General features: G+C 45.0%; 1 protein-coding gene across 1 annotated transcript; it reads right to left on the bottom strand.

Annotated features, from left to right (window-relative positions):
- Positions 1-992: 992 nt before the first annotated feature.
- Positions 993-8,542, bottom strand: LTC4S (leukotriene C4 synthase). Its single transcript, XM_010578914.1, has 5 exons — positions 8,485-8,542; positions 4,107-4,206; positions 2,163-2,233; positions 1,409-1,490; positions 993-1,140 (listed from the first exon to the last, which is right to left on the bottom strand). The coding sequence occupies exons 1-5, from the start codon at positions 8,540-8,542 to the stop codon at positions 993-995; spliced, it is 459 nt and encodes a 152-aa protein (XP_010577216.1).
- Positions 8,543-11,226: the final 2,684 nt, after the last annotated feature.

Genomic DNA, 11,226 nt, shown 5'->3' with positions numbered 1-11,226 from the left:
CCCCTACACCCAAAATGGAGTTATTCATCAGTGCTCACCAATACCAGATACTCCCGAAGCGTTGCTCATGCTGGGGAAAGCACTTAGAGCAGCCCAGTGGGAGACTGGTTATTTTTTGCCCCAGCGCCACAGGAACCTGCACCAGTTATTAAAAAAAGAAATGTTGGTCCCGTCTTTCCTTGGCAGGGAGCAAGGAAGGTGCTTGGGCACCCATACGCCTGAGGGTGCAATCGTGGAACAGTTGTCTTTCTTACAAAATACATTGCTTTTCTTTATACTCATGCATGGCTTAGCAAGGAGCTGCCTGCTTTAGTTACCTGCAAACCCCAAGTCTGCAGTGGAGGTTGAAATTCAGAGAGAGGGCAAAGTCCTACTGGTGGGTCAGTGATAAGCAAAGTCAGTGCTGAGTCAAGGTCATTCAAGTCAATGCCAAACACAGCCATTAGCATTTGGACTAGAATCAAGCGTTTTTTCCCCAAATCTGGATACAGTTTTAGACAAGTTTACCCACTCTTTCAAGTCAGTTCTGATCACAGCAGCTTTTCCCATGCAACCCAATCCCCTAAACCTCAGATGTCTCACACCCAGTCGCCAAGCACCTTTGACAATCGCAGGTGATTTCTACTGAGAAAAGGAATTTATTTTTTGCATATCATGTTGTGATCCTTCAACATATATCATTACAGCAGTAAGGAGGAGTGATGACAGCGTTTGGGTCAATCCATGCTCTGTGAAGCAAAGCCAAAGGCATTAGAGGTTTTAGAGCAGGGAGTGCTACAAAGCCTGGCAGTGAAGCCCATCAGCAGGGGCAGAGGCTGAGCAGTGTTTGCTTCCTAGAAGGAAAATTATCTCTGAAGAGGAGTGCCAGCATCCACCTTGCTTCAAAGGTAAGCACAGAGCTGGGGAGAGATACTCAGTCTCTGACCGCGCCGCGCGACTCCTTCCCCTCTGCCGAGAGCCAACGGTGGGTTTTGGGAGAGCCGTGGCCCCTCTCACCAGGCGCCGAGCAGCTGGAGGGGCCGCGCCAGCGCTGCCATCCATGCAGAGGAGGGGGACAGCAAGAAATGGGCCAGGAGCCCGGCCACCGCTAGCCCCAGCAGCGCCCAGAGTAGCCAGGTGCTGGCGTACAGCGGCCCCAACCTGCATGGGGAGAAAACGCCATCAGACACCACCAGCCGACCCGGGGCACAAAGCGCGCGGGCAGGGGCTCGGTGTGTGTCCCCCCTCCTTCGAGACGGAGCCAGGGAAGAGGTGGCATGGCCACGAGGACGTGGGAGGAGAAGGAGGTGATGCAAATCTGCCTTCAGTTCCACCCGTGGGAAGGAAACCTACCCCAGGGACCGCATCCTGCCCCCAGCCTCCCTGGACTGGTTTGGGGTACCCAAAACCCCCCCGGCCAAGTACTAACCGTCCCTGCGCAGCCACGGTGTATCCCTGGAAGTACTTGAAGCGGGTGTAGAGGTAGAGCAGCCCACACGCAGCAGCCGCACCTGCGGGGGAGAGAGGAGCCGAGTCCTGACGGGGCCGGGGGTCCTGGGACGCTGCAGCCCAGCGCGGTCACCCATGTCCCTGGCTTCCCCCTGCAGATGGGGCAGGGCCACAAGAACCAAACGCAGCAGGACTCTGCTTTAAAACACTGTGGGAGCTTAAATGGGTTTTCCTCCTTCTCTTTTTTGTGAGGGATGAACTTTTCTGCCCCGCAAAGTTGCCCTGGGACTTGGGTTTGCAACGCTCCCTTCCGTGGTCCTTCCTCGCATCTTCCCCACGGCGGCAGCCAAATCCCCTAAACCTGCTTGGTACGGGACGGACGGCGGATGACTAATTGTTTGGGTTACGGTTTCTCCTTCTGCCGTAGGGATTTGGGTATCGTGTTGCAGCTCTGACCTTATCCTTAGATAAGAGAAGCAGCCCGGGGGGGACAGCCGGGCTCCAGCGACGGAGCGAGGGCTGCCAACGCCACCAAACCTCCTCTGGGCAGGAGAGGAGTTTGGAGTTCGGCCAGAGAGACCAAGGGCTGCCCCAAGGGGAACTTCGCTTTCCCCAAGTAACAGCCTTACAGGTACAGAGAGGAGGTGCCTGAGTCGCCATGGGATTTAAATTGGGGTTGTTTTTTTTGGTCTGTGCATGTGGTTTGGGTTGGGGTTCCCCCCCATTCTGCTTACCTTGATGGAAGAAGATTCCAGCAACCCAGAGGAGCGAGATGAAGATCGGGAAGTACTCTGAGCAATTCACCCTGGTGAGAACCAGAGACGAGAGTTAAAACTGCATCCTCGTACGTCAGAGACCGGTTAACCGAGGCCAGAGAAGTGAGCTGGAAACGCACGTCGGAGCAAACTGAAAGGGCTGATAAGAGGCATTGCTGTCCTGTGGACAAAGGGCCTTTTCTGCGACCAAGGACACCCAATATCTGTATTTTAGAGAAGAAAAGCACCCAAACAATGCACCGCGTTCACCTCACCCGCATTCACGTGAACCCTGCAATGACAAGCCGTGGCCGAGATGGAGATTTGTCTTTGCTGAACCCTCAGCAGGCTCCATCTCAGCCCCACGCACAGCACCTTCACAGGCATCTAGTACAGCTTAAAAGCTGCACAGGTAGAGGTTCCTTCCCTATCATTATTTAAAGAGCTTTCTCCTCCCCTTGGGTGAGCACAGCCCAGATTTGGGTGTCACACAAGTCATGCTCCAAGAGCGAGCCTTCTCCCAGATCAAATCGAGCAGAAGGCGATCAGATCTGCAGCCAGGTTTTCTTCCTTCCTTTCTCTTTCAGTGACAAAAATACAGATTTTCTGCAAGAAAGGACGGGAGCTGTGCTATTACAGACAATGGTTTTGTTTCTTGATTTCTCCTACATTTTACCATTCCCCAGGCAATTTAATCTTACATTTGGCCAAAAATTTGCCAAGCCTTGAGGAATGGAGCCAGATTAGGAGCTGGAAAAACTCTGAAGAACCTTACGCTGTAAATGCAGTTTGAGCCTTAGCGAGGGGAGGCTGCCAGATTTCCACGAGTGAGTAATAAAGCAGTACCTTTTTTCCCCTCTTTTTTGTTTTTTAATATATCAAAACAAATTATCCATTTGTATCCTTTCCCACAGGGAAAAGAATAAAGGACAGGAAAAAAAAAAACCACAAGGAAGAAATACCATCTCAAACCTGAGTTCGCTGAGGTCGCCTTCTCCGCGGAATATAGCGGAGGGCTTCCCGGCACGCCGCAGCCCACAGCACAACTCGGTTAACACACAGCCCGGTATTTAATTAAAAGCCACAGCAGCAGCTACCCAGCTAGCAAAGGCCGATGCCTTCCATGCAGGCTGGCCTTTCACTGCATCGCAAAAGGACCAAAGCGGGTGTTTTTGTCACTCCACAAACGTTTCCCGTACGCTGGCAAGGAAACGTAGCTGCTTTGTTCAGGATCTAGTGCCGTGCTTGAGCTACCCTTCAAACCAGCTCCGGCCAATTCCTTTCAATCACTTAGGAAACAGAACGACTGAGATGAAAGATGGAATCTGGTGCTTGCTGGAAGCCGAAGGGATCTGAGAACATTTCCAGTTTAGCTCCAGAATTGCTCTCTCCATAGGAACAGAGCAAAAAGAAACAGCCCTCGGCATGGGCCCGCGAGTGCTGACTTTCACAGTACAATGGCTTAAAAAAAGGAAAAAAATTAAAACGTCCTTGTAGCTGGTTCTGCCAGCAAGGCCCTTTGTTCAACAGCAAAAACTTACAAGCAAATATTAGGTTATTAATATAGCTTCAGCTACTCTCACAATTTGGAGCCAACATTAATATTAAACTTAATGATTATAACACAATAATGCTCAGCACCTCTTCCATATAGCCACTAATTCGTAATTTGGCTGCCTCTCACAATGCCAGGAGGATTATCATGGATGGACAGAAACACTCCAGCCAGAGCAAAGTGCTCCAAATCAAAACTCAAACTTCTGCGCACAAAGCATTAAAAAAAAAAAAAAAAAATAAAAAAATCTAGTATCTGTAGCAATAAGCAAAAAGGTGACTTGAGGGTGACTTCAGTCTTCGCTGGTAGTGACAGTTGACTCAAGTCATATCTAGATGGAGTCGCCACAAAAGAAGTCAAAATCTTACTGAGCTCTGAAGATCCGCTCAAATTCAGGGTGACCGGTTGTCATGGGAGGGGAGATCTTGTACTTTCGCCGGGCATATATCACCTGCAGCACAAAATAGGCTAAAAAAAGAACAACACAGGAATAGTAACAGTCCAGCAGTGTTTGATGTAGCCAAGCCTTATCTAGTTTGGAATCAAGCAAGTGGTTAGAGGAAAAGAGCTGATACTGTCTCAGTTCATAGTCCAGGGCTGTCACACACGACCTGGAATGAATGTGCCATTTATTCCACACTCGTACTTTAAATTCAGATTTGGTTATCCTGGCAGAGTGCCTCTGCCGCAGAGCCGATGTGCTGGCTGGCGCTTTGCATAGTCTCACGCCCAGCGCGCAGCAGCAGACCCCCAGCAGATCAAACGCAGCCTGGTCCTGCAGGAAGGCCAGCAACACACACTAAAACCTTACCGAGTCCACACCTAATCACGGAATTATTATTCTTTTTTCATCTTGCGCTCTGTGTTGAGAGTATTAATACACCCTCTGCCAGTCTGATGTGTAACACCTTCCGCTACACCTAGCGGGCACAAAGCTTTTGTACAAGGATGGCCCCATGTCACAGAGCAGCATCCAAACTGTGAAGCACTGGGATGTCATTAAGTCCATTAGAGATGCTCGTAATCATGGCAATAGAAGGAAATGGGGAAGGGGGCGATTATTTCTTCCACTTAATTCCTGCAGGGTAGCCCCAAGGCTCGAGCAGTTCAAGGAGCAGAGACGTGCTGCCAATGGCTGCTACCAGCCAAGTTTGGGCCAAGGTACTAACTCGGTGTCTGCTACATCGCTCCTTTCTACATTTGTAAGGGACATGGAAAGTCACTTCAAAATGATGAAAACTTGTTAACATGAAGATTTGGACTGTTTCATTATTTGGCAAAAGCTCTTACTCCCACGAGTGATTGCTGATGTTTGAAGTGTTTATACTTAGGTGCACTACTACATTGCTGCTTTTATTGAAAATGAGAATTTTCATATACGAGAAAACTAAATTATAAAAACCAATTACTTTGGTGGCTGTGGCAGCATGCTGCTAAGCAAGTCACTTGGATTAGCAAGGTCCTAACGTAGCAACATTTCCAGAGCACTGAACAGAGAGACAAGGAGCCAGGCTGCAAGGACTGCCTTGCAGACTGTCTTATTCTAACAAGAGATAAAAGCAGAACAGCAGGAGAGAGAAAGGAAAGTAGGGACAGATGTTGCAAGATTAAAGACAAGACAGATCTATGCGCGCCTGCAGAAAAGCATGAGAACATATGTAAGAGAAAAGCGAATTAGAAATGTAAATAATCTCATGCTGTGACCTGTGTATTACACAACATATAATTCATTTAAATAAACAGACATTCATTTAAGAAAACATTCTCATATTCTAGTGTCTTCCACAGTGTGTGCAGTGAACCAGGCCTAAATAAGAGGTGCCGGGAGAGAAGCGTGGGGAGGAACAAGTGTGCTTCCCCAACCCCTCCCGGCCCCAATCTGTTTGTAGCACGTTGGTTATGGTTGAGGGTGAAGATCGTCCTGCCCCCGAGATCCAGCACGATGTGACACAGCACCCTCTCTGCAAAACCAGACAGCTTAGGTCTGCAGCAACGCACAGCGGGCGATTCAGCAGCGGCTGGCAGAGCTCTGGGAAAAAGATGATGAAGCTGTGACCCATCCTGTTACCTCCTCTTCACATCAGATAAGCCCCTCTCCCCTACGCAACTATTTAATGCTCGCAGGGTCTCATTCCAGCCACCTCTCAAGAAATGGACTGAGCTAAAGTTACTGCATCGTGCACAGCTCCAGCTTGTGGCATAAGCCTGACCGTGCTGGGCAAAAGTCTTCATCCTGTTTCACGCCATCTGCACCCTTCCTAACGCTGTGCTCTTGTGGCCCATGAGCACCCTAAGAATAATTTCAGACCCAACCTCTCCAACTCTGTGTTTAACATCTTGCTTGTGTACAGGGGTAAATATTCAGACAAGTCCTGCAACAGACCCCTTACGCTTAGGGATGAGTAATACATAAAACAACCAGCCAAGAGAAGCGAAAGCCTTTTGGAGGATGGCTAGCTGTCTGCCAAACCTGGCGTATGGGTGAAGCATTAAGGATGCAGAATCGCCCTCCAGAAGCACTTCTCAGAATGAGTGTTGAAAAAACACTACATTGTACAAACCTTCTCAGCAGGGACTTTTAGGGAAAAGAGTTCAATCTACTCTGCAGAACCTTCAAACTAGTTTCTTGTGATTCATGTCTCGAGGTTAAAAGCCTGTGTGGATTCCCACACAGCTCACAAGGGCTGAGCTCTCCTTGCACTTTGCTCCTCAGTGGAACGATCAGCCAGACCTTCATTCCCTATTTGATTATGTCCACAAACTTGTCAAGCATATCATAGCTGATACCTGCCACATTTGAGGGAACCTGGCAAACAAGCTCTCTGGGGACTGACAGTGACACTGCATAAGCTTTACTTTCTTTGAAGCCATAAAAAAAAAGAGGGGGGCCATGGGGACACAACAAAACTGTAGTAGCATTGTTCTGCTCTTGGGTATGACGTTCAACACAGGGCAGTGGCACGCATCTACAGAGCACTAAGCTCAGAGCTTTGCTAAACTGAGCATAACTAAATTAAGAAGGGAAAAGTTACTTGAAAGAATGCAGAAACTGTGGGCTTCCAGAAAACTTAAGAAGAAAGCAAAAATCAACCACCACCGTACTAAGCTCAGCTGTTAAATTATGTTCCCTACATCAGGATGTAACAGAAGAGTATTTGCAGGTATGGCGCACATCCCTGTTTCAGTGCTCTGCCTTCTCAGAATGAATTTCAGATCTGTAATTCACACACAGAATGTCCTTTCAAAAGGTGCAAAAAAAGCTACTGCACAGCTCTGAATCAAGGTGACATTAGCGCACATATTTCTTACTACTGGAGAGAATGGAAACCTGTAGTATTTTGCAATTGTTCCTTGGCTTCCCAAGCAGAGACCACAAAACAAGGCTACTTTGTCCGATCTAACATAGATAGGAGGGTGCCAGTGCTTGCTATTTATCTGCTGGCTTCACACCTACGTACTGTTTGCATAGCATAATGCAACCTTTAAAAAATACTTCAAGTTCTCATAAAACACATATATGTGACAAAACTGCCATCTAGGGATTGGCTACTGAGGGTTTCCCAATGGAAAGGGCTTAGCAACGTTTCCGTAACTCAATTTCAAGTTTTCATGTCTTCTCTTTGCACACTAAACGCTCCCTCCATCCCCACTTAGTTTAATAACAAATAAATTCCTAAGACTAAAGTACCTTCCATTTGTAGTTGCTGACACTTGTCTGTAAATGGTTTGAGGGAAATTACTGATAACTCAGAAATCTTTAACTGTATTCTTCAAGTAAAGTATTTGTGTTTTAAATAATGCTTTCATTAAGAGATTTATCATCTGATGGCTAAAAATACATCAGGCTGCTCAGAGATTCACATTCATTTGTAAGAAAAGAGATATGGTAGCTTTATAGTGAATTAATTCAGTAATACCCCCCCCCCAAACCTTCCCTCATAGAAATGTGAAGATTTTCATAAAATGGGGGGCTCTGTCCCTACCCCAGGAGGGGGGGGGAACATCCCCTTCTGTGACCCTCCTGAAGCCCAAGGGGGAGATGCCTTTGCCCAAAGGACTCACAATTAAACACAAGAGGTAGAGCTTGGCAACACTACCGCTTCTTTCTAAATGGTCTAAACCAAATGCATCTATTTAAATTACAAGAAGTCGCTGAGTTTCTTTGCAGATGTCTGCTTCTATTTCTGACCAGAAGGGTTTGCATTAGTTTCCGAATTACTGCGTGCTGTCAACTCATCTTGTCACCTGCTCCGTGCAGCTAAGCTAGATGAATTGAACACATAACGATACCGGTCACAGAGAAGAAATACATGCGTACATGATACTCTTTTCCATATACATACAATATGTGTTTGTAGACTGACCTCTTCATCAGCATATTTGTTAACCTGCCTTTATTTTGGTTACCTCCAGCCACTCTAAGTTAGAAATTACCTGCAAAAATGCAAGCACAGAAAATGTTTTAAAGACATCTGATTGTTAAAATTAAGTTTCAAAGTAAAACTTAAATTTCATTTCCTTCTAGGATGCTGGCTTTGAGGTTTGCGAATCATTTTAGTCCCTATTAAATAATGAACCTCCTCAGGCATGACACTTCCACTGTAAACAGCCAAACATAATTTTACCATGTTGGAAAACAGCAACTTTCATTCCACCAAGACTCCAAGCAAAACAGAGGAACCGAGTCCCACAAAGTTCAGTATAATTAGCTTAATACTAATTAAGCGTTATATAAAGGACATTTACCTTGCTCCAGGACTCCCAAAACCGTGACAGTGGCCAGCAGGTCTATCTGATTTCTCATGTTGCTGACTGCAGACCAAACCCTAGCCAGGTGGGATGAGTAGAGCTGCTCTCCAACCCTCTCTCCAAGCCTCCCACTACTACCACAAGCTCTGCCACAGAGCCTTCTTACTGCTCCTGCAGCAACACGTGTTTCCTCCACCACACCTTAACTCTCTCCACACCACACCATCTTCCAAAGCAGCCAGCCATCAGAAAATACCTATTCCAGGCAAGTGCCTTTTGCTGAACTACATAACAGCAAAAGTTTTGCAGGTGCAAACTGTTAAGTTCTTGCAATTATATTTACAGCTTTTGTACCGTGGTTGAATTATAAGTTGCCAGCAATTGAAAGATGATGGGATTTTTTCCAACCCTTTTATCGCTATCTTAATCAGCTCTAAAGCATCTGAATTATGTGTGAGGTTGTAAAAATTATTAACAAGCATTTACAAATTAATGACTTGACCTTCTGCTCATATTCCAAGTAGTGGAGTTGACCCATGTTTAAGATTTTCTAGACTTCAGCTGGAGTAACTGAATTCTGTTACTGGATTCTGAATTTTTAAAAGACCATTCAGATTTTTTAATCCTATTAATTAATACTGTAACTTTACCAAATAAGAGTAGAGTTCCTTCCTAGCACTCAGTCACTTTTTGTAGTTTTCTGATGTCTTTAAAATTTGCAGTACAAACCTTTTCCTGGCTAACATACAAAATATAAAGTTCTCAGTTCCGAACGGAAGGCAGCAGAGGATGTAGAAATACACAGACCCTCAGAAATGTTACACCGATGTCAGAATTATAATTGTAAAACGTAAAGTTTGAAAAGCGGCAATATTTTAGCCCTGAATAACTTTCCTCCCCATTCCACAAAAGCAAAATATGCATCAGTTCAAAAAGTTATCTTGTGTTTTGGAGCAACTTTATATGGATAAGACTACTCTGATTTTAAAGTTTTTAAAACCAAAAAGGAGGAAAAAAAAAGGTATCATTCATTATCAGCTAAGGTTTTCCCCTAATTTTGGTGAGCAGAGGGCACAGGATATGGTTGAGCCATTGCATTTCTCTCTGTATAGTCACACACACAAAACCTCAGTACAGAATTTGTGCGCAGTACCAACAAGAAGCGACCAGACCTACAGTTTCTCCCAAGTGGGATGCAGCAAGCTTGTTCTTCTGGTTTGGCTCTCCATTGCCTCAAACCACTATCATGACAGCTTATCAAGTTGAAAACTTATGTTAATTAATTCAAATATACAATTGTACACTAAAAAAAAAAAAAAAAAAAGAATTAAAAAAACCAAAACCACTCCCTCCCTCTGCAAAACACTCCTATGATGTGGCTTTAGACCCTCCAAGCTCCTAGCAAACCCAGACTGAAATAAGAAATAAAACAATTAACCTTAACAGAATCTATTGGTGACCCAAGATTTCATCTGGGGTGTCTAATATAAAAGCCAGAGGGGAAACGTCAGCAGGAATCATCTACTGCTTACACCATTTCAAACAATTCAGGCTTTAGAAAATACTTCCATTACAGATTTACATTAGCCTCAGAAAAGAGGCTAACACCAAGCAAAAAAGAAAAAAAGAAAATAGGTTTCTGCACAGAGGTTGGTCACAAGCTGCCACTGACTCAAGATCTTTGGAAAACATGCACATACACATCACTTCAACAGGGGACAGTTTGGGAAATTTCTGGTTTACTCAACATTAAATAAATGCAGCCCTTTTAAGGGGACAATAAAGCAAAAGTTAATAAAGTAATAACTTCACAGTTCCCCTCAGGCTAGAAGCAGCTCATCCTGGTATTGTTATTTGTTATTATATTTGGTTCTTTATAAGCTTCTGAAGTTCCAGGTCCCCTCCACTCCCCAAACACAACAAACTTGTGAAGTAGGAATATACTCAAAATATACTCAGATCAGGATGCACTTTGTGAAGAAATCTGAAGGCTGTGAGCTGGGGCCTTAAATATGATAGCTGTAGAATAAGACACCAACTTCAATGCTTGGAGAATGAGCCTTCAATGTTGGAAGCTGATTAAAGTTCTTATTACATGGGGGAGGATGCTTGAAATTAAAGTTAAGATGTAAAATGAATACAGCCTTAGCAAGAAATGCATGTGTCACACTTTGCAAATTCTTTATCGCTACTGCTAAATCTGTGGTTAGAGAGATTTGAGATGTTAGTTTAGAACGTAAGACTAGATATCATCAGTTAAAATGCACACTTGACAAACAGGAAGTACTACATAATAACTGAATTCTTGGTTCAGCTGCAAGTAGTATGATTCACTAAGAGAACTGCTTTGAAGTATTCAGAGTAATTCGTCAAGTAATAACTTGTTAACAAGAACATATTAACATCCAAGCACCCACCACTAAAGCTAGGCTCCTCTGGGCACTGATGGAGCCAGACTGTTGCTTTACTTCCCTTCTAACCAACATATGGGTAAGTGTCCATCTTAAGAGGCTCAACAATCCAGCAAGGTCTGAAAGACCTGTTTTGCCATTATTTTCCACAGCCGCTTCAACCCACCAGCTCTACGCAGTGGCTTAGGGACCTTACCAGCTTGAAGCCAAAAATCCTCACACAACTTGCTGCCAGTATTTTGTTCCTTGTTCAGAAACATTAACTCATGCCTGCAGTACATGTTCCTCATTTCTCAGTTTGGTTCTTCTTTGCGTCTGTGTGCCATCT

The sequence above is a fragment of the Haliaeetus leucocephalus genome, unplaced genomic scaffold (assembly GCF_000737465.1).
Source record: "Haliaeetus leucocephalus isolate CR32 unplaced genomic scaffold, Haliaeetus_leucocephalus-4.0 Scaffold656, whole genome shotgun sequence".
NCBI lineage: Eukaryota > Metazoa > Chordata > Aves > Accipitriformes > Accipitridae > Haliaeetus > Haliaeetus leucocephalus.
Note: the sequence above shows the minus strand (reverse complement) of the source record. Positions and strands in the feature narration are given on the sequence as shown.